The 24,219-nt window shown below is 35.2% G+C and overlaps 1 protein-coding gene across 1 annotated transcript in view; it reads left to right on the plus strand.

Moving 5' to 3' along the window:
* The window catches only part of MYCBP2 (MYC binding protein 2), a gene marked incomplete at its 5' end in the record, with an annotated part of 292,519 nt that overhangs the window by 140,512 nt on the left and 127,788 nt on the right, over positions 1 to 24,219 (plus strand). Inside the window, 13 exon segments of the mRNA XM_027769695.1 lie at positions 1,667 to 1,859; positions 2,267 to 2,541; positions 4,381 to 4,602; positions 6,848 to 7,039; positions 8,841 to 9,047; positions 10,736 to 10,867; positions 12,544 to 12,722; positions 15,588 to 15,730; positions 17,278 to 17,378; positions 18,157 to 18,375; positions 20,390 to 20,615; positions 21,689 to 21,807; positions 22,403 to 22,490. Of these exon segments, the coding sequence (XP_027625496.1) occupies positions 1,667 to 1,859; positions 2,267 to 2,541; positions 4,381 to 4,602; positions 6,848 to 7,039; positions 8,841 to 9,047; positions 10,736 to 10,867; positions 12,544 to 12,722; positions 15,588 to 15,730; positions 17,278 to 17,378; positions 18,157 to 18,375; positions 20,390 to 20,615; positions 21,689 to 21,807; positions 22,403 to 22,490 (2,296 nt within the window).

Here is a 24,219-nt window from a genome sequence, read left to right on the forward strand (position 1 = left end):
TGCACTCTTTCTTAATCTTTTGTTTGAATGGTATTCCATAGAATGGTTGTATTCTGATTTATTTAACCCTGTGCCTATTAAAGAACCAGCTTATTTCTTACTTTTAACTGCTGTGTTTTGCTTCATGAACGTCCATACTCATGTATCTTTGATTACATATGTACTTATGCTCATGTTACTACTGGAGATGTGCCCATTTAAATTTTGGTTTATTTTGTCTTATTGGCCTTCCAAACCAGCTATGCCAATTTAGAAAGAGTATACTTTATTTACTTATTTTTTAAAGAATTATTTTATTTATTTATTTATTATTTTAGCTTGACCAGAGAGAGACAGAGCACGAGAGAGGGGGGGGGCGGTGGGGAGGTGAGAAAGCAAGCTGCCAGGTCCAGGACTTGAGCTGCAGTAGACTTATGTGGGGCTCTAGTGTCCTTAACCACCGCACCATCTGCTGGCCCACAGAAAGAATATGCTTTAATAAGAGACTGTAAGAACTTAGGATCCTTAGTAACTTTGTGTCCTGTTAGTATTAAAATGAATTTGGTATTGTTTGATCCAAATAAGGATCTTTGACTCTGCTGTATCTTTTTTCTGTAATCTCCTTTTCTTGTATTTGGTAGTCCTTTCATTATCTCTAAAGTGGTTTTTTTCCTCACTTGATAATTGTAGTTGTAATTTTTTTTTTTTTGAGAGGTTTTCACTATAGGGCGCGTGCGCTCACCAGACAGACAGAGAGAGACATAGAGACAGAAAGCGAGAAATCACCCCCCCAGGGGGGATGGTCACGCCACAATCTCTTCTTCTCCATTCTCCTCTTGGGATCTTGGGCACACACGCACACGCGCCCGGTGTGAGTTTTAAGCCACCGGGTCCGGGACGCGAACCGCGGTCGACTACGTGGGAGTCCAGCGACATAGCCATTACGCTAACTGCTGGTTCCCTTGTAGTTGTAATTTAAGAACTTAAATTCATAAATATAAAAAGTTTAACTATAAAATCTCACTGTTGGTAGTACTATCACCAGAGATCTGGGATTTGGTAGAATGAAGTAATAAGAGTGGAGTCTGTCATCATATATGCATGATAAAACCTGTAGACCATCTAGAACTACAAGTTAGGCCCATCATCCTAAATCCATACTCTATAGCATTTGAAAATATAAATAGAATTTTAAAAGTATTTTCTAGTTAAATTTTATCTTCTATTAAATTTGTTTTCCAAGAATTGTATTATACAGTTTAATAATTTAGACATAAAATAAATTATTTCAGTCTGCTACTGATAGCCAATACTAGAATACTAGGAATTTCCCTATAGTAAAAAATACAGAGTTTAATTTTCCTTTCAAATAAACTTGTATTTATTAGTGCTTTTTATTTTTATCTTCATTTCTATAATAAACCAGACAGGTTGATAGCAGGGAAACTTAATGTATTTTTAAATAAATCAATATTGAAGAATGTGTTTTTATAAATACCTAACTACTTTGTCTTTCTGTCAAACTTCAAATATACTCTTACTGATAATTCAGTAATACTATAAGTGTCTATTATTTGGACTACCAAAAACTCAGTAAAAAAGTTCAAGATAAAGTTTCAAAGTTGCACGTCATCATCTTTCCATTTGAGTGAACTAATTATTGTCTTTTTTTAATATTTTGGATTAGGAATGTTTTGAGTCATTGTTGAGTATTCTTCACTGGAGTTGGACCACCTTGGTCTTAGGAGTTGAAGAACTGAGAGGATTAAAAGGTTTCCAGTTCACAGCTACACTTCTTGATTTAGAGAGACTCCGCTTTGTGGGTACCTGTTGTCTGAGGTTATTGCGTGTCTATACCTGTGAAATTTACCCAGTGTCAGGTATGATGCATTTTTTTTTAATTTAAGGAGAAAATATTTGAGAAGGTTTATGTAGAAATAACCAAAAGCTTAAGGTCTCCACCTGCTTGTAAGCTGCTCCTAGAACAAAGGGTGAAAGTTTGCTATGATATTTGTGTATTTGCTTATGAAGAATAAAATAAGTTGTCATTTTTGAACAAAAAGTCAGAATAGGCTAAAATTAATGCTCTGATAAAGTATTACTTTTTAAAAAATTCTGTCAAATAGAAATTTTTGAACAACTAATTTGGACATAATTTCTAAATTATTTTACTTATAGGTTATCATTACTTGTTAATTTTAGCTACATAGGAAATTACTGTATATTGATTGTTTTGATGCATAGTTAGTATTTCATTTAATTAGTAATCTATTTTTCCCCTTCAAAGCTACAGGAAAAGCAGTTGTAGAAGAAACTAGCAAATTAGCAGAATGTATTGGAAAAACCAGAACTTTGTTAAGAAAAATTTTATCCGAAGGAGTTGATCACTGCATGGTGAAGTTGGATAATGATCCCCAAGGATATCTCAGTCAGCCCCTGAGTCTTCTAGAAGCTGTCCTTCAGGAGTGTCATAATACTTTTACTGCCTGCTTCCATTCCTTCTACCCAACTCCAGCCTTACAGTGGGCTTGCCTTTGTGATCTGCTGAATTGTTTGGATCAGGTAATTTTAGTTTGTAAAACATTAGTTGAAAATCTGATATATTGCTTGATAGTCTTCAAGAAGATAAATTGAAGTGACCAGCAGGTGGCGTGGTGGTTACGGTGGTGGACACTCCCACCTGTCCTGGTGGCTTGCTTTCTCACTTTCCTTCTCTCTCTCTCTCTCTCTCTGTTTGTGTGTGTTGTGTGTGTGTGTGTGTGTGTGTGTGTGTGTGTGTGTCTGGTCAAGTTAAAATAAATGAATGGATAAAGTTAAATAAATAATTCTTTTAAAAAAAAGGAAGATAAACTGTAGTTGTTCCTATCCTTTAACTTTTGTAAAAGGTAAATTAGGAAATAAGGTTCTTATTTGGAACTTATATAGTTAAAGCTTAAACATTTGTTCCTTACCATCTTTTAGTTACAGAATTTGCCCGAACATTGTGCAGCTGCTGATCTGCTCTTTGAATCCATGAATGAGTGGGTGTGAAAAAGAAAAGGAAGGGGCAAGAGTAGTATGGGAAAGTAGGACAGCAGCAGATCAGTGGTCTGAGCTGCGTCTGTGTCTGTAAGAGCAGGAAGGAGAGAGACTTGAGTAAACTGACATGCTAACGTTGTTCCTTCATTCTTGAGGAAACCATAGCCTTCATAAATATGTATGCACCAGATCATGAAATTTCAAAGCACCTGAGGCAAAAAACTGTCAGAACTAAAGGGAGAAATAGACGGTTCACATTAATGACTGGAGACTTTAGCACTCCTCTTCCAGTCGTTAATACAACCAGCAACTAGACAAGAAACAAAAAAATCAGGATGCAGATGAGTCGAACACTATCAACCACCCTGTTCTAATTGATAGAGTGTATGCTAGGCCATAAAATAAACCTTATTTAAAATTGAAAAGGTTAAAAGATGTTTTTAGACAATAGAAGGAATTTAGAAATCATTAGCAAAAGATACCAAGTACCAAGTATTTGGAAAATAGAGCACTTTTTTTTTTTCTTGAGAGAATTTTACTATAGGGCACATATGCTCCTCAGAGCAACAGAGAGAGACAGAGAAACAGAAAGTGAGAAATTATCCCCCAGGAGGGATGGCCATGCTGCAATCCCTTTTTCTCCCATTTTCGTCTCGGAATTTTGGGCACGCATGCACACGTGCCCGGCATGAGTTTTAAGCTGCTGGGTCCAGGACTCAAACCAGTTTGCTATGTGGGAGCCCAGTGATGTAACCATTTACACTATCTTCTGGTCCCATAAATAGACCACACTTCTAAGTAACCAGTGGATTAAAGGAGAAATCATAAAGGTAATTTAAAAATATTTCACATTAAAATATAAAAATTAGAATTTGTGAGATAGAACTAAATAGTTGCTAGAAATGTATACTCTTTGATATATTCTATTTGGGGCCTTTTCCCTTTCTTTTAAAGATGGCATCAGCATGTTGCCATCCTTCTGCTTCAGCCTCTCAAACACTGGAACTTTATTCGTGTGCATAGTGCCCAGTGCTCAACTTTTAGAGGAGCTGTGACTTGAACCCAGGCCTCTGTTTAATGGGGAACTTTTTGATGTCTTCTTTGAAATAGTGCTAGAGGGGACTGTGATTGTTAGCATATATAAATATATAAACTCTAATTTACTATAAGGCAAGAGGCCTGTTGTTTTTTTACCATACTTAATTTTCTGTCTTTATTGTGTAGTAACTTAAATAAACCTTATAATAAGACAAGTTAAATGATTGAGCAATAGAAAATTTTGGTATGATTGAAAAGTTTGTTTACCTTGTATATGTCCTAAAATTTTGATTTTACTGATGCAATATTTCTTTGAGTGGATGTGCATCTTTTTGTTTATAAAAGGATATCCAAGAAGCAAACTTCAAGACTTCAAGCAGCCGACTCCTTGCAGCTGTCATGTCAGCCTTGTGTCACACTTCTGTGAAGCTGACTTCCATCTTTCCTATTGCATATGATGGAGAAGTACTACTACGATCAATCGTTAAACAAGTCAGCACAGAGAATGATTCGACGCTAGTCCACCGTTTTCCCCTCTTGGTGGCACATATGGAAAAGCTCAGCCAGGTGGGTCTTTTCTCACATCCTTTTTATAATGAGGTGATAAACTTGTAAAGGGAGCCATATTTAACATGGTGCTTATTCTGTATTGGTAAATATACTTACCAAATTGTCATTTAGCAATGATTCTTTCATCAAAAGTGCTAAATATTTTAAATTTCATATTTACATATAAAATGAGCAGTATTTTCTTTAATATTTCATTTTTTACATTCTAATATAATATTTTAGATTTCCAAGAAGAATGATAATAAAAGAATTTTTTTGAATAACATTTTGGTATTTTAAAGTAAACACTGTAAAAAAATAAACATAGGACACATACTTTAATAATTGATTCTGGTTCATTGGAAAGAACAATAATTTAAGAAAAATTAACTTAAGGACATACATATATGTAATTACTACCAAGTTGACAAGACTTAATCTGTAAAATAAAAGCAAAGAAAAGAGTGCAAAAAATAATTTCCTAATTATTATGTGATAACAATTTTTCCTAACTAAAACAGCAGAAAAATTATGAAGAAAATTTCAATGACATGTAGAAATGAAAAGGGTACTAGAAGAATGGGGAAAAAATTTGCAGAGTTACTATATTTTTGTAGGATCCCAATAGAAATAACAAATACTGAATTGCCAGAAGTCACGATGCATTTTTGTGTAGAAAAACAGAAAAAATATGACTTTTCTGAACACCCAACATAAGACTAAGTAAACATTCGAAACATTTCAGCCTTAATTTTTAAATGTGAATGAAATATAGAAATCGCAATTTATTAATGGAAAACTAAGGAGTGTGGGTTTTATCTCCTATAAATTTCTATGCTAGTGAGACTACATGGAAACACTAATAGATTGTTCATTGCTTATCTAGTCTGATCCTTTTCTTTCAGTCTTTTTGCAAATATCGTATGTCTATATTCTTAGATTTTCATTAGGTACTAGCTATGACAGGAATATAAATAAAGATAGCCCTTGAATGAGGAGTCTGTATACTAGCAGATATCTTAGAAGATAAACTGTCTATTTGTGACTATTACATGCTATGAATATTTTCACAGGAAACTAACAAAATAATTGTTTAAGATTAAAGTTCCTTGTGTAACTTACTAAAAAGAAAAATTATAAACTAAGCAGACACACATAAATAAATGACAGTCTATCCCACCAACCTCACGTGATGCCACACAAGAGTCTTAATTGTAGAGTACAATTAAAAATTGAGTTTTTTCAAAAACTGACTTTCTGAGATGTTCCAGAAAGTAAAATTTCTGGAGAATGAAAAAAGTTTGAGGTGAAAAATTACAGTTATATTTTAACAAAATCAAGAATTTATTATTTTAAATCAAGAAAACTAATTGTTTAACAAGTTAACCAGCATATAACTCTTATTCAGTAATAATAGAAATAAATATGAAAGATATCTCTAAGTGGCTTGTTACTGCTTCAGATTGTACATGAGGAAAGAAGATGGACTCATCATAATATTCAGGATGACTTTAACTGAAAAGTTACTTTATTTCCACGTTCATTTATTTATATATTTGATTTGTCTTGAAAAGAGAGTGATTTAACCTTAAGGTTCCTCTCCACCATGGAATTTTATGAAATCTGTAGAGTGTGTGATATATATTATGGCTTATAAAGTACTGTGGAATATAAGTATTGTAGAAGAGCTTGTATGCTCAGTGGTCAGCAAGGTGGTTTTGCTAATTGAATCATAATTAATAGTTCCCTGGATTTCATGGATAAAGTTGAAAACTGGAACTAAGGATTTGATGTTCTAATCCACAGTACCATTGTAGGGCTCATTGGTCACAATGACCTCCTGGTGAAATTGAATATGTTTTGCTGTCTGTTCACAGTGGACTAAAGAGGATGGAAAAAGAGATAAATAATTTTAAGGCAGTATATCAGCTAATTTAATCATCATCATCTTCCCCAACCCCCTTGGGAAAAAGGTGTATTTCCTTTATTTATGCCAAAAGGCACATGGTCTGAGACAGAAAGAGCCCCCTAGAGGGAGCATGGTCACATGGCATTCCTCTTTCCTCCCTTCCTCCTGTCAGAATCCTAGGAATGCATACACAGCTCCAAAAGTGTTTTCTGGACCACTGAGGTCCAGATTCTTACTGTAGTCAGCCATATAGGATCCAGATCCCTCCACCCAGTGTTTATGGCATTGGCCCTCTTTTAGATTTTAATGGGATTCTGTTATCTGTTTTCTTAAAATTCTCTTCCTGTACCATAGAGTGAAGAAAACATTTCAGGCATGACAAGCTTCCGGGAAGTTCTGGAGAAAATGCTGGTTATTGTTGTACTTCCAGTGAGGAACAGTCTTAGGAGAGAAAATGAACTCTTCTCCTCCCACCTGGTCTCTAACACCTGTGGATTATTGGCCAGTATTGTCAGTGAACTGACAGCATCAGCCCTGGGGTCTGAGGTAATGCACTGTATCTTGATATTGGATAATAAGCATATGTTTAAACATTACACATGGTTTCTTTTAAATTTTTTGGCTGTGAAAAAACTAATTGTAAATAGCCAGCAGTCCTACATTTTTTCCTTAAAAATAGAAAAAGTTCATTCAAACTCATCTTTTTGTTTTTCTATTTTGCTCTTTCTTGTACCTTTTATATGTTCTTATTTGCTTCTTGTTTTTCACCAGTTTACCAGAACATCAAGTCATAGAAAGTATAAGTTTTCTTCTTAGACTAGGTTCTTATCTGCCCCATGGTACAGCCCCACTGCCATGACCCAGTAAAAGCAAAAAGTTCCCATTTCTATATAATAAGTAATATAGTTGAGGTTGGGTTACTCATAACAAACACATGATGTGGAAGTCGAAAAGAAGTTCAAACTTTAGCACTGCCCCACTCAATTGACCCTTGTAAAATACATCTCTAAAATGGGAATGATGGTTTTGATCTCACCTATGTCACAGTTATTTTTGATTATAGTAAAATATAATGTAAAACTTAACACTTTATAATCATTTTTATGTGTACAGTTTGATGCCATTAAGTACATCCACATTGATGTGCAGATACTATCACAAGTATTATGTTTAAGAAAATCACTTTTTTTCTTTTTTAGAGCAGTTTATAATTCTTGCCAGAATAAGAAATTTTAATTTTTTTTTTTCCTCTCAAGTCTCTCAAATTTCTGGAACCAACTTAGATTAGAAGCAGAGTCTATTGGGGCTGGCAAATGACCTGGTGGCTAAGGTGCTGGACTCCCACATGACTGACCATGGTTCTAGTCCTGGACCTGGAGGCTTGCTTTCTCACTTTCTCTCTGGTCAAATTAAAAAATAATAATAATAATAATAATAACAAGAAGTGGAATTAAATAAATACTTTTAAAAAAAAAAAAGCAGCAGAGTCTGCAAATAAGAGCAGTTTCAAACCCAAAGAAGTTCTCAGATCCTCTCTAGTATGCTAGGGTGTACACACATGTGTGTGTTTATATATAGTCAACTATTGAATATAAAGTTGTAAGAAATAAAATTATTGTGTGTATTACTGGTATTCAAACTTAGCATAAAAACATTTTTTTTTCTTTTGAAGTTTTTGCCTTAGGGTATGCACACTCACTGGAGAAAGAGAGAGAGACAGAGCCCTCATGTGAAAGAGGGGGGATGGCCATGCCTCATTCCCTTCTCTATTCTCCTCCCGAGATCTTGGGCATGCATATACACATACCCATCTTGAGTTTTAAGCCACTGTGTCTGGCCATGTGGGAGTCCAGTGATGTAACCACTACACCATCTGCTGGCCTCAAAGAACATTTTCTTTAAATTGTGCTCTGGTTGAAAAGGATAACTTTGAATCTACCTCTTCCTTGCAACCTAACTAGAGAATTCCTAGACTTCTGTGTAGCATAGTCTGTACAATGTTCACCTATAGAATCTTGATGAAGTTTTTCTTATCTCTTTTCAAAGTGAGTGATTATTCTCTAATTTTGATATCATAAATTACATGAAATGTATAGCTTAATATGACCAAAATAAGAAAATGCTGTCAAGTAACATTGCTTTGTGAATTTAGAATGGTAAGATCTGGTATTATTATGGGGTAATCTTTTAATAGAACATACTTTTAGGAAGACTTAATTCAGTACAGGCTATTTTAAGTACAGGCTATTTTACTGGACTTCTTAGAAACCTTTGGATAATTTTGTTGCAGGTATACTTTTAACACTTAGGTATAGACTACTGATGTAATTACTTTTTTTGTTCACAGGTCGATGGACTTAATTCTCTTCACTCTGTAAAAGCCAGTGCTAACCGATTCACAAAAACGAGTCAAGGGAGAAGTTGGAACACTGGGAATGGGTCTCCTGATGCCATCTGTTTTTCAGTAGACAAACCTGGAATAGTTGTAGTTGGATTCTCTGTCTATGGAGGAGGTGGAATTCATGAATATGAATTGGAGGTGCTGGTTGATGATGTAAGTATTACTCCTACAGTGTTTGTCCTGTGTGTATCAGGACTTAGCGTTGTCATAGAACAATGGATCCAAACCATTGAGGGTTTAGTGGATCAATCAAAGATTGACAGTGTTAAAGAAATTGAAAGAGTGATTTTAACTGATTGCTAAGTGTCATCTTGGATCACTCTTACCTTGTAATTTTGTACTTGCAGAAAGGAAAAGATCTGAAATGGAATTAGTTACTAGACTATATTTAGCTAAACCTCTGATTACAAGTCTTGAGTATTTTTTTTTTTTTTTGAGAGGTTTTTGCTATAGTGCGTGTGCACTCGCTGGAAAGACAGAGAGAGACATAGAGATAGAAAGCAAGAAATCACCCCCCAGGGGGGATAGGCACGCTGCAATCTCTTCTCCATTCTCCCCTCGGGATCTTGGGCACGCACACACGCCCAGCATGCGTTTAAGCCACCAGGTCCGGGACTCAAATCGCGGTCGACTACATGGGAGTCCAGCGACATAGCCATTACGCCAACTGCTGATCCCAGTTTTGAGTATTTTTTGGTTGTTGCTGCTGTTTTTTAAGAAACAGGAACAATGTTCAGATGGATATAATTACCTGTCAGTGTCATAGAATGCTAGGTGATGATTCTTAGCAAGGACAATACTTAGATTATTTAGCAGTATTTTTCTGTAGTCTAGTTAGAGGCCAGCAGGTGGCATAGTAGTTAAGGCACTGGACTGCCACTTGGCAGTCTTGGACCTGGTGTCTTGAAACTCAAGGTGAGCTGGAGTCGGGGCATGTCTATTTAAAGCAACTGAGTTGTCACAAAGTTTCATTAAAATGGGACAGAAGGTAACTTGTAAATAATTTTTTCTTAAATAGTTACCTATAACTTGGTTCTTTTGAACAACTAATTTAAATTAATTTTCCACTTTGCTATTAGTTTCTATAATTATATATAGTACTCTTCTTACAAAGAAGTGGGACTAGTTTAAGACGTCAGACGGGAAAGGCTTCTTTATGTTGTGGTCTCCTCTGGAAATCAGAACAAAGTGAATAGCAGAGTACCCCCAGTTTTTTTCTTTAGTATATATAGGAAATTATTATTATAACCATTATTTAATTTGCTAGAAGGGCACATATGCTCACTGGAGAGAGAAGGAAAGTGACAAAGCATTCCCGTGGGGATGGTCACACTATAGTCCCTTCTCCTCCATTCTCCCTTTGGGATATTGGGCATCTACTTATGCTCCTGGCATGTTTTTCAAGCCACTAGGTCTGGGACTCAAACTGCACAGTCAACCATGTGGAATCCACCCATCTTAACCACCTGCTGTCACTATATAGGGAAATTCTGATGGCTACTTTTTATATACAAAGAAGTAAACTGCTTAAAAGCAATATTTTATTTAGGATTCTGATGGTGGCACAGCAGTAAAACATGATGCTCTATGTGGACTACGCTCAAGAGAATATTCCCAGTTTTAGTCCAGAAATCACCTTGAATATGCGGAATGTGCATGTGCCCAAGATCTGGAGTTAACTGAAGCTAGATTTAGATTATGGTATTGAGACTGTCTCTCTGCCTTTCTCTCACTCATGGAAGAAAGAAAGAAAGAAGCTTTTAAAAATTAGTTCTTAAAATTGTTCATACTATAAAATTAAGAGTCTAATGCATTTTTTTTGTTGTGTTTCATTTTGTTAGAGCGAACATGCAGGAGATTCAACTCATTCCCACAGGTGGACATCTCTAGAATTAGTCAAAGGAACTTATACAACAGATGATTCACCCAGTGATATAGCTGAAATCAGACTTGACAAAGTTGTTCCTTTAAAGGTAATTTCAACCATATATTTCTGTTACAAATAAGAGATAATACTAGGTCATCGGGAAAGGTTTTCTATGGAAAAACACTTCCTGAATTTGTTGCTGATCCGATATTATGTAGTTCAAGATAGTGAAAAGTATTCTGTGGATTTTTGTTAAATATGACTATTCCTAAGGTATCCTTTATGTGGTGCTTCAAATTTTCATGGAATTGTCACTGTGTTCCTGATGTTGTACTGTATTGTATTCTGTTATTGCATAATACCTCTTAAAAAATCTGGTATAGTAAGAAGCATTATTAGATTTTGGAGTCAAAGAGACTTTCAGATACCTGCTTCCCCACATATTTACTTTAAGACACTGGCATATCATCATTTAACCACCTTGAGATTAATCTGTGGATTGGAAAGAATAATATCTACAGTGCGTATCATTCAGATTAAATAATGGGAATAAAGCACTGGTTTCGGAGTCTCCATAAAATAGGAACTCAATAAATATTAGTCTCCATGTTTCTTTCTCTCTATTGTGCCAGAATTCGTTTAAAAAAATGTATTTCTGAGTTCAAGTGAAATGATAGAGCAGGTAAAATTATAGAGCATAATTCTGGATAGGGTAGCTTCATGAGAAACTTTATCAAAAAGCATTTATGCCCAGCTAATATGCACTTGCAGACACTGTGCACTCCATAGGCTGGGGTCACATGGGAGGTCAGATTCACTTCCTGGTAAACCTAAAGGCTGAGTAGTAAATGCCTGTTATCCCAGCCACTCAGGAGGCATAGAAAGGAAAACTGCATGCTCAAGTCTAGCCTGGACAACACTGCAAGACCCTGTCTAAAAATGAACGAGGTACGGTAGTGCATACCTATAGTCATAACTGGGAGATTGAAGCAGGAGGATCATGACATGCTGAGACCCCTGTCTTAAAATAAAGACTTGAAGTTTTCATTAAAATGTTTATATATCATGGGTCATAAGGCATTAGTATCTATAGTTCACTATCTGATACATATAGTGCATCATATTTTGGAAGTTTTTTATGGGTATTTTTCCCGTGTCCATCTGTCTGTTTCTGTCTCTGATGTCTCTTAAAAATATATATATAATGGGCTTACCATTTTTTTTTCTTATGCTTAAAATTACTCCAAAAGTTAAACTGATCAAGTAAATATTGGGCCATCAGGAAAGTCATGATGCATTTTTGTGTAGAAAAATACATAACAACTTTCCCAATGATCTAATATATTAGCTTATGTATTTAAAATCTTTTCTTTTGTTCAATATTGTAGTGGTGTGATTACAAGCATGAACTTGTCATACTGCTGTGTCTGAATCTTAGTTCCATCTCTTACTAGCTATCTGATTTTGGGCAGGTTACTTAGCCTCTCTGTACCTTAGATTCCTCATCCGTAAAATAGAAATAGTGATATTTTCCTTATGAGATTATTCTAAGATTTAATCTAAATAAATCTCATAAAGTACTTAGGACAATTTCTGTCACAAAGTAGGCATTCAATAACTGTTAACTATCATCATGTTTGAGTCATTAAAACATTATTCAATAACATCATCTGTAAGTAAGACCAAAAAATTCAGTGTATTTATCCAATTCTACTAGTTATTTTTGTGTGTCCTCTGAACATCTTGAGTGAATATAAGCATGTTTTACATCTTTTCATGAAGGAAAATGTTAAATATGCTGTGCGCTTGAGGAACTATGGAAGCCGTACAGCCAATGGAGATGGAGGAATGACCACAGTTCAGTGCCCCGATGGTGTGACATTTACATTCAGCACATGCAGCTTGAGTAGTAATGGTACCAACCAAACCAGAGGGCAGATTCCACAGATTCTCTACTATAGGTAGGTGTAAGTATAGAGATAAGGAAATACTTTAAAGTGGTAGAACATACACACTTTACTGCCAAGGTGAAAAAATGCTAAATGGAAGCCAGCTCTGTGGCACAGAGGTAATGCACTCTTCAGCAGAAACCAGACCCACAGAACACTGTGGTTTCAATCCCAGCCTGCTCAGCCTGTTACATGCAGGGCATGCGCACAACTACCCAGAATCCAGTGGGATGCAGGGCTGGAAGAAGGAGGTTATGGCATGCCTGGACTCTGGAGGGTGCGTCCCTCACCCCACCCCCACACATGCATGTACTCTGTCATAAACAAAGAAAACATTTTAATAATCGATGCTTGTAACTAAATTATAAACATCTTCCTAGTACATACTTGTGCTAATTTATATAAAGAAATGTCATTTTAATATGTAAATATAATGTATACTATAAAGATGAATGTTTTAAACATTTTTGTCATTATTAGGATCACTAAAATTTTTGTGTACTGGGCATATATCTATTTGCTGTCACTTTATAATTCTGGTCCAAAGTCTCATATTTAAATAGAATGTATTCATTTCTCTTTGAAGAGTACCTAACATTAATGATCAGATCAACTCTAATCTGAAAATGGTGTTGCCTTGCTCTTGTTATTTAGTCTGTAGAATATTTTAATATGTGTGACTCTTATACCTGCCTAGTCCAGCCCTTAAGGCTCTAGAATATATATAATGGTGTGTTTCGTACAGTATTTATAACAAAAACCATTCCGTACACAAGCAGTATAAAATAAAGAATAATAACTTTGGGGTTAAAAACTTTCACATATACATTCCTCACTAAGTCTACATTTTTCTTTTAGCAACTTAGCTGGAGTCTTAGGTAGTAATAAGTACCAGTCTCCACCACATTTGTCCTCAACCTAATTTAGCATCAGATCAGTTAAGATGTGTATCACTTTCAGAGGCTTGCTGCTTCCTCTGTTTCCTTCATAAACTATCTGGGGGCACTGCCTAGGTAGTTAGTATAAAGTAATTTCCCTAAATAATAGATTGTCTGCTTTCCTTTTCCATGTGAAGTAGAACAGAAATATTAGGCAGTAAATAGCTATAATTACAGTTTTGCTACTAAGATACAAAAGCTTTCTAGTCATTTTACTATTATCAAGAAAAACTCTGTTACATAAGCACTACATTGAAGAGTACATTATTCTTTTTTAAACTGTAGTTTTAAAACTATATCATGCACTAAAGAAGAGTTATATTTTTCAAGAAGCTAGAGAACAATCTGCTTCCTAGACGTCACATCCTATACAAAATGCAATGTTTTCCACCAAGCTTTAAATGCCATCCTACTTTGATGGCTCTCAAGTTTTTCTCTCTAGCTTTGTGTCTTTTCAGCCCTACATTGAATATCCTGGGCCCTCTGGGACATTGTCATTTGGATAATGCTAATTGTGGTTGTGATATTAATGTGCACTGAGTTCCTTCTCTGTGCCAGGCAGTACCCTTAAGTGCTTCATCTGTTACCCTAGGTAGTCCTGCAACTCCGTTAGGTCATGTTTTTCCTACTACTTTAAAGGCAAGGGAACTAAGAAACTGAGTTGTTAAATAACTTGCCCGGAGTCACACTTTTAATAAATTGTATACGGGGATTTGTAGGCAAGAAATAGGGATCCATGTGGCAGACGTTTAGCCATTACACCACACATCCACTTTAAGAATGCTCTGCATAGTTACTAACATACATCTTGGGTACTCCTCTCCTATCCACAGTTAACAGCCAGATACCTTGGAAGTCCTCCTTACTTGTCTCTTTCCTTCACACTTTATGTCTAGTTCATCAAGTCCTAGAAGCCATACTTTTCAAATATACTAAATCTGACCTTTTCTTTTCTTTTCTTTCCTTTTTTTTTTTTTTTTTTGAGAGGTTTTCGCTATAGGGTTTGTGCGCTTGCCAGAAAGAGAAAGACATAGAGACAGAAAGCGACCCCCCCCGGGGGGGATGGCCACGCCGCAATCCCTTCTCCTCCATTCTCCTCTCGGGATCTTGGGCATGCACACACACACACACACACACACACACACACACACCCCCGGTGTGAGTTTTAAGCCACTAGGTCTGGGACTTTAACCACAGTCAACACATGGGAGTCCAGTGACTTAGCCATTACGCCATCTGCTGGACCCTAAATCTGATATTTTTCTACCACTTCCATAATTAACAGTCTAGTTTAAGCCATGACTATATGCCTGACTGTAAAACCCTCTAGGTCTCCCACCTCTTGGTGAAGCCCTCCTACAAGTCTGTTCTCCACAGCACAAATGGACTGATATGATAAAAATATAAATCTTACCAAGTTCTGCCCTCGCTCAAGGCCCAATGGCTTCCCATTATTGTACCAGTATTAGTTATTAAGTCATCACTGTGGCCTGCAGACTTCACATTACTCAACTCCTTTTCCCTTTCCTACTCCTTTACCCTTTAGTCTTTTTCATTTGATTCTAGCCATATTTGTTTTCATCCTGCTCCTTGAACTCATCAATCTATTCTTTTTCCCTGACAGTTTTCCCTCAGATTTTTACATGTGTCGTTTTGCCTTGTTTCGGGTTTTTTTGTTTGTTTTAAACATAATTCAGGTTTTTTGTTAAATATCAATTCCTCAGAGAACTGATATTTATTTAAAATAACATTCTTTACTTTAAGCCCTTTACTACTTTATTTTTCTTCCAAGTCCTTACCACTCCCTGACATTAATAGTTATATGCTTACTTTTTTACTATATGCTTTAACGAGATTCTCTAATTTATATATGATTCCTAAAGTTAAATCATGCGCTACTTATCATTGTAAGACAGTCTAGTGTTCATTCATGTTACAGGAGTGAATTTGATGGAGATTTACAGTCCCAACTTTTGAGTAAAGCCAATGAAGAAGATAAAAACTGTAGCAGAGCTCTGTCCGTGGTAAGCACTGTTGTTCGAGCTGCTAAGGACCTTTTGCACAGAGCTCTTGCTGTGGATGGTAAGACTTTCTTTTTCTTCCTTAGCAGTCATATTTCAGATTCTGTATTCTCTACGTAGTGTACAGAATTATTGAAGAGGTGCCATTTTGAGATGCTAAAGTATTTAATTTGTTATAGGTCTACTCATACACTAATATTGGATCAAGCATGCTTTCCATGAGCTAATGTGGAATGTTTTTAGAATGTACAAAAGCAATTATCTGGTATTCATATTTCTTTAGTTAACCCACTAAGTTGTACTTAATTAACTTGATTAACTCAATTAAGTTTAATTTGTTTAAATGGGTCTTTGCTTTGTTCTTTTAATAGTCAAAAAATGTTTTCCTTCTCTTTGTCATGTTTCCAGTAATATATATCACCATTTACCCGGGGTTGTAACCCTAAACGTCTCTTCAGATTCTCTTGTCTAAAATGAATTCTAGAGTTCTTTCACTGGAAACTCTCCAGTTTGTGTTCTCCCCCCTCTTCTCCCACTGCCATAATTTAGGCTGCCATTGCTTCCCCAGGGTTTAGGCTAAGCTAAAATTGTGTGTGTACATATGTGTGCATGTACATATGTGTGTGTATATATGTGTGTGTGCACACAAATGTAGACATATGTAATCATATACATATATATAGTTTATTTATTTCCTTTATGAGAGATAGGCGGACACCCTTGGCAGGGGCTACATGTTGCAGTCCTCCTCCTAACCCTGCAAACAGCTCATATCATCAGCATGCCCGTGGGTGTTTCCCACATGTTGGGCATATCTGCGACATGAATCCAGAGCCTTCCCATGTAGTTTCTAGCATCATTTAGCAATGCCCCTACTGCCTGCACCACTATGGTTGGGCCAGAAATCATACTTTTAAGTAAGTGCCTAGCTTATCCTGATGCAATAACTGATCTAGAAGCAAGTATTTGAGAGCATAATCAGCCTATGATATAACGGTCTTCATAATCTAGATCCAGCCAATCTTTCCAGCACCATTACTCGTGGATAAGTAACTAAATATGCCTGTCAACAAAGTGCTTTCCTAGAAAATTACAATGCAATATAACTTAGTAACAGCAAACACTTTTGGAGTACTTAATAAGTGTAAGGGTTTTTCTAAGTATTTCATATATATTAATTCATTTAATCTTCACAACACCCAATGAGGGAAATACTGTTATTACTAATTTTACAGTTTGAGTACTTTACCTGCTGTCACTCATATAACCATGTTTGGAACCAGAGTAGCAGTTTAAAATCATGGTTCATTGACCCTCAGTTCTTATCCTGGTCCTATCACTTCATAGGCAAATATGCTTAATGGGTAAGATAATTGAACACTGTGCTTTGGTTTCCACTTCCAAAAAGTGAAAATAATAAAGGTATCTTATTGTGAGGGTTAATCGAGATAATATATGTGAATAAATATAATAGAACGAGGTCTTTTATAAGCAATCAAATTAGCATTGACTATAATTTTGCTCAAGAGAACAGAATATAGATTTAGTATAACATGTATGTAGTACCATGAAACTACTGTCTAACTATAGTCTTAATACCTTTTTTAGCTGATGACATTCCAGAACTGCTTAGTTCTTCCAGTCTGTTTTCCATGCTGCTTCCCCTTATTATAGCCTACATAGGACCAGTAGCTGCTGCTATTCCCAAGGTGTGTAATTTTTAAAAAATATTAGATTAAAAAAAATATATATACATATATATACATATATTTAGAATTTGTATCTTTTTAAAAAATACTTTATTCCTTGAGGTACCTGGGGTACAGGTGACAATAACAGATAAATGTGTTACATAGTAGAAGTTATTAGTTAAATTTCTCTGTTCTTAATGGGTTGTTAGAAAAGTCATGATGTGTTTTTCTGTGCAAAAATGCCTCATGATTTTTCCAATGACCCAAAAGTATTATTTACTGGACTATTGTTTTTATTTACTTATTTCATAATTGAAGAACTTGAGAATAGGAAATATATTTTTAGGAATATGATACATAATGAAGATTAAATTTACTTAGATTTTTATAAAGATGTATGAGGTTGATGTCAGCTCTTCATCTTTAATAATAATAGCAATGCAAGACAATAGGAGTATTTTTAAAACAGCGAAATATTCTGGAATGAAAGAAATCATAAACAATTGATTGTTTGATATAATTAAATATTGAGTGAAATCTAATTTACTACAGACCACAAAAAAACAAGTGTTTAAAAATACAAACTAAATTATTTTCATGTAATACCGAAGATATTTTAGAAAATCTTTTTTATTCATAGAATAGATGTCTCTTCAAACAGAAACCTAGCTAGCAAAAACTCTAGATGGAAATAGTTATTAATAAGAGTACCAGTAATTATATAATTCAAAATGTTAAAACTACTTTTTACATTTCTTATCTCATTTAATCGTACATTTTCTTTTATACATACTAGGTGGCTGTAGAAGTCTTCGGCCTTGTCCAGCAGTTGCTTCCCTCAGTTGCCATCTTGAATCAGAAGTATGCACCCCCTGCATTTAATCCTAATCAGTCAACAGACAGCACCACAGGAAACCAGCCAGAACAAGGTCTCTCTGCGTGTACCACCTCTAATCACTATGCTGTCATAGAGAGTGAGCACCCGTACAAACCTGCTGGTGTGATGCACTACAAGGTAGGCACCCAGTCTCGGAATTTAAATTTAAAATTTGATTTGAAGCTCTCTAATGATACATTAAGAATGCTTTGCCTGTGTTCAGAAGTGTAACTTTTTTATTAAGACTTTATTTTTTAAATTTGCCATTACATACATGCACTCACCAAAAAGACAGAGGGCAAGTGGGAAAGCATGCCCACCTCCCTCACCCCCTACCGGGCATAGTCATTCCTCAGTCTCTTTTCCATTTCTCCATCCTGTCAGAACTTTGAACCTGCACTTACATATACCCAACATGTTTTTTTAAACTGCAGCTAGGATCAAACCACCCAGTTGGCCATGTGGGATCTGACTGCCTTAACCACCAGGCCATGGAACCAACCAGAATAACTTCTTTTATAATATTTAACTATAGAGAATCAGCAGGGGCATTGGCACTGTCAGATATACAAAAGTAAAGGTTTGAAACAAAAATTCTAAATTAAAGTATGTAAACTCAGGTTTATACGAGTTTTTCTCAAAATTTTTTAGTATAATGAAGTATAAATAGTGAAATCTCTATAAATTCTGTGTAGTATATTGTAATAGTAATGGTAACAAGAATTAAAGTTTTAAGTCATTTTTTTAATAGATATTATTTGTGACAGAGTCTGAGCTCTGAAAATTTACATAACCAATGTAGGACTTTAAATTACTCTACTATACAAAATGTAAAATAATAATATTACATATAAAGCATTTATAATTCAATGTTTTTATTATAAAGTATTCAAAATCCTTATTCTTAAAATTAAATCATGTAATTAAGAGGATTCATCCACTTTATCAATTTAATTTAGAGAAGTAGACCAGCTATTACAGTGCACTGATTTATTCATCCTCCCAAATTCAAGTCTTCAACTCTTAGTAAAACCTGGTTCATTTATTCCATACCCACTTCTTTATCTCCCATATTGTTCGAAAGCACATTCATTATATTTCCTTATATGTAAGCCTAAAACATAAGGACCTTTTAAAATAATCATAATAGTTACACTGAAAAACTGAAGTATTCCTTAATGTTGTCAAATATGCATATTTTAATAGTTCGATTTAGAATCCAAATAAAATTTATACATTGTGATTATTAGTTCTCTTTCATCCTATATCTCGTTAAATTTGTAGGTCTTCCTCTACCTCTCTATTTTTGTTTTCTTGAAATTCATTGTTTGAAGAAACTGTATTGTGGGTCTTTGTTAGATGAGACTTTTCAGCTTACCTGCTGAGTCCTTTAGACATATCCCTTGTAGACATTATTTGCTTCCTTGCTTTCTGGTTCCAGGCTCACCTTGTATGTTTTCTGCCTCAAATCTGGAACTAGCCATTTCTTCAAAGTGCCTTGGCTCTTGTCTCATTTAATATATATATATATATATATATATACATACATACATACATACATATACACACACACACACACATATGTTCTTACATATATGTACACAGACATTTATATGTATATATAATATTTAAAGATGAAATACCTCATGAGTTTGTACTGATGATACTATTAAGGACCACAGGGACATCTGAATCTCCTTTTTCATACCTCTAGAATCCCTGTTTTCAACAATAATGAAAATATTTAAATTAGAAAATCACTTACTCATTTGTTCTCTGTGTATGTGTATGCAGTAAATTAGAATTGTCCCTCTCTGATTATACACTAATAGGTATACATTTAAGGTCATTTGTTTTATTTATTTTAGATTTTTAGAAATTTTTTCAATTGGATTTTGTTTTATTTAAATAATTACATAATCCAAAGTCAAAGCCGTAAAACAAATCTAGCTTTTATCTCTTATCCCTTCACTCTATTCCCTTCTTCTCTGACATAGGTAACATTTTTAAAAATTTTAGATTTGTAGTTTATCTTCCATTTTATGTAATAAAAGTGAAGACATAGATACATATACAGATGTCGATGTGTGTGTGTGTGTGTGTGTGTGTGTGTGTGTACATATCTTCATGTCCTCTTGCCTGTTGACCTCAGGTGACATTCCCAGAATGTGTCAGGTGGATGACAATCGAATTCGACCCTCAATGTGGTACTGCACAGTCAGAAGATGTCCTCCGTTTGTTGATTCCAGTCAGAACTATTCAGAATTCAGGGTATGGACCAAAATTGGCATCTGTTCATGAAAATCTTAATTCATGGATAGAACTAAAGAAATTTTCTGGATCTTCTGGGTGGCCTACTATGGTTTTAGTGTTGCCAGGTGAGTTCCTTGCTTTTTTTCTTTTATATGGTAAAATATTTTATTTTATGTATATTTTAACAATATTTTCACTTTCAGTTTAATAATATTTTCAATTTCATTGAAAATGTTTATTTAATTTTTATAAGGAATGTATTAAAATCCTATGTATTTGGATTGCAGTTGAGGAGTAAGTAAAACATCTTAGGCAAGAGACACAGGATGATCTGAGTTTTGTAGGAGAGAATGTTTGGAGGAGTTGTGAAAAAATAATAGCTTAATAAGGCAATGTGTTAATATTGAGGAATGCCTGTCGTGTGGTTGGGCTCACACTACAGAAAACGTGGATTTGATCTTTAATTTTCCCAGTCAGTGATAATTTTCAGAACTAAATGAAGGGCTTAAGTCCTTCCATTCAAAAGAATCTGTGAACCCCTTCCTGAATTGTGTTAAAGGTGTTGTTTCAGAGGTGTGAAGGTGTGTGTGTGTGTGTGTGTGTGAGAGAGAGAGAGAGAGAGAGAGAGAGCAAGAAAGTGAGCACATGTGTCTACTTGTTATTGCTGCAACTCATGTTTTCTGTCAAAAAAGTTTTTTAGGTGATTTGATAGGACTGTAGGTAGTTGGGTGTGTTTTTAGCCAATTAACCATAATAGCACTTGTGATCCTTCAAACTAAGAGCCACTTTGGATTCAGAAACTTCTTTCTGCTTTTCCAAAATGCCTTTGTTTGGAAAAGAGCAGCAAAAGCCAAATGCTAGGTTAGAGGATTGTGCACTTTTTAACAGAAAAGACTAACCTTATAAACCTCAGAAATTGACAAATAATTGAAAGATAATTACCCTTGTAACTTAAAGGTAGGATATTTAAGCAGAAAACTTTGATCCTAAAGAAAAATAACAGCAGTACCGAGGGTGGTCTTGTTTCTGATGCTTTTTAACATAATTTGCTTAAGTGATACAGGAACTGACCCAGAAGTCTATCTAAGTTATTTAGTATCTGAACTATATTGCCATCTACCATAGGGTAGATAAAGGATAGGGAAATTTTAATAAAATTGCTTCAAATTTTGAGCTCAGGTCTCTTTTTTTTCTTTAGGAAATGAGGCTCTTTTTTCACTAGAAACAGCATCAGATTATGTGAAAGATGACAAAGCTTCTTTCTATGGTTTCAAGTGTTTTGCAATTGGGTATGAATTTAGTCCCGGACCTGATGAGGTAAGAATGTTACCTTTTCCGTCTGTTAAAGAAGATTGTATTTCTAGGGCTGTTGTTGACTTAAATTGTATTACTGCCTATATTCCAAAAATCTTAACTATATTTTAAAGTAGGGGTGTATAATTTAAAATATTTGGAAGTTTATGTCCAGTGGTCTGTTTTTGCTACTCTTAGTACTTGAGGAAAAAGAGTTGGTACAGCATTACCCAACTTTTGAAGTAAAGTTACGCTATTCTGTGCCTGCTCAGGTGGCTCTACCTTTCTGAGGAAATAATAAAACCTAATTTCAAAAAGGGACTAGCTTAAAGTCATCTTTTCTAAATTTTTTAAATCATTAAGTAAAACAAAACCAAAGTCAAAGTTGATTTTGTTCCTTCAGTGATCACTGAAAAATTATTAGAGCAAAGATCCTGTAAACTTAAACCTTAAAACCAGCATGAAATGTATATTGAATCTCTTCCACTCTCAATTTAACTGTTAGCTAATACACACTTCCTTCTAACTTCAAAAAGAGTGCTTGAATTTGAATCACATGTTGTTGATAATCTATATTCTAAGCGTTTTTTAAAACAGCAAATTTTATGCAATCCTACAGGGAGTCATTCAATTGGAAAAAGAATTAGCTAATCTTGGTGGGGTTTGTGCAGCAGCTTTAATGAAAAAGGACCTAGCACTTCCTGTTGGTAAGTTTGACTAAGTACTGGGTATTGGTTGATTAATTTTTTTTTTATTATTTTAAAGTGAAACATGTATACTATAGAATGTCTGAAAATAGACTTGCAAATTGAATCCATAATCACATATAAACATGAGCAATCACTGTGAAATATACTAATAGTTTGCATTTGTTTAAGTGGAGACTGACGAATATCACTAGATTTTTTTATTGACACACACACATACATGAACACACTCCTGCTACATGTACTGCTGTGAGCAGGCACTGGGCTAAGCACTAAATATAAACTAGGAATTAAGCTAAGACTTTTAGGTTTTTCTTAAATGTCCTAGTGGAAATATCAAGTAGGCAATTGAGTATTCATTTTTTGGCGCTCAGGGGACTACATGGAATAGAAATATCATTTAGACATGTTGTTACCTATATGCAGGTGAGAAAGAGTAGATAGCCTGGATTAAACTGGGCCTTAGGAGCCACTTGGGGGGCCCTCTGGTGGTTAAGGGTGCTAGACTCCCACATGGCCGACTGAAGTTCAAGTCCCAGACCTGGTAGCTTGCTTTCTCATTTTCCCTCTCTCTCTCACTCTGTTTATCTCTGATTAAATTTAAATAAATACATGAAGGAAGGAATGAATAAGATAATTCTTTAAAAAATAAAAAAAATAAAAAATAAAAACTGAGACTTAGCAAAATTGTAAAGTTGGGCGGAACTGACCAGAAGTCTGCAACTAAGACTGTGAAGGAGCAATGAACTAGGAGAAAACAAGGAGAGTTTAGGGGATTTTTGTATGCTGTTGAGAAGTTAGTTAAAATCTACCATGAGAGTGTTGGTTATTAATACACTTCATATGAAATATATTTGTAAAATGGGAGAAATATAAGCTCTCTCAGGGTGGATTAAGAAAGAATGGACAGTGAGGAATGGGAGTCAGGTTGCATATAGATTGCTGTTCAGAGGAGTTTTCACATAGAGCTCTACAGAGAGATGAGGCAATGGCAGAAATGGTTCAAAATGAAATGAAGAAATTGTATGACTTGTAAATTAATTTATAATAAAGAGCAAAGATAAAAAGAAAAAGAAATATGGCTACTAATTTTGTAATATTCATACATATGCACATTTCATTTTCATAGTATTTGGGAATAAACAGCATTTTTTTATTTTTTTTTTTTTGGGGGGGGAGAGGTTTTTGCTGTAGAGTGTGTGCACTTGCCAGAAAGAGAGAGACAGAAAGCGAGAAATCACCTTCTTCTCCCCGCCCCCCACCGGGGGGATGGCCACACCGCAATCCCTTCTGCTCTATTTTCCTCTCGGGATCTTGGGCATGCACGCACACGTGCCCGGTGTGAGTTTAAGCCACTGGGTCCGGGACTCAAACCGTGGTCAGCTACGTGGGAGTCCAGCGACATAGCCATTACGCTAACTGCTGGTCCCGTAAACAGCATTATTATTATATTTCTTTAATTCTTACCCTCAAAAGTCCATCTGGACTCCTTCCTCTCAGACTGCACTTCCTATTCTATCCTTTCTTTCTCCCTCTGTGTCACTACCCTCTTCTTTTTCTATTCCCTTTTCTCTTTCTGGTCCCTATTATTCTTCTCAGTTCTCTTGCACCTACCTAACATGGGTATATATGTGAGGAAATGAGACCTGGATTCTATTCATATAAGTAAAGGTGGTAGCAACCTCTTTAGAAGAAATTTTTCAGTAGATGTAAAAATTTTACACACATA

This window comes from Tupaia chinensis, unplaced genomic scaffold, assembly GCF_000334495.1.
Source record: "Tupaia chinensis unplaced genomic scaffold, TupChi_1.0 Scaffold000013_1, whole genome shotgun sequence".
NCBI classification, from domain to species: Eukaryota; Metazoa; Chordata; class Mammalia; order Scandentia; family Tupaiidae; genus Tupaia; species Tupaia belangeri.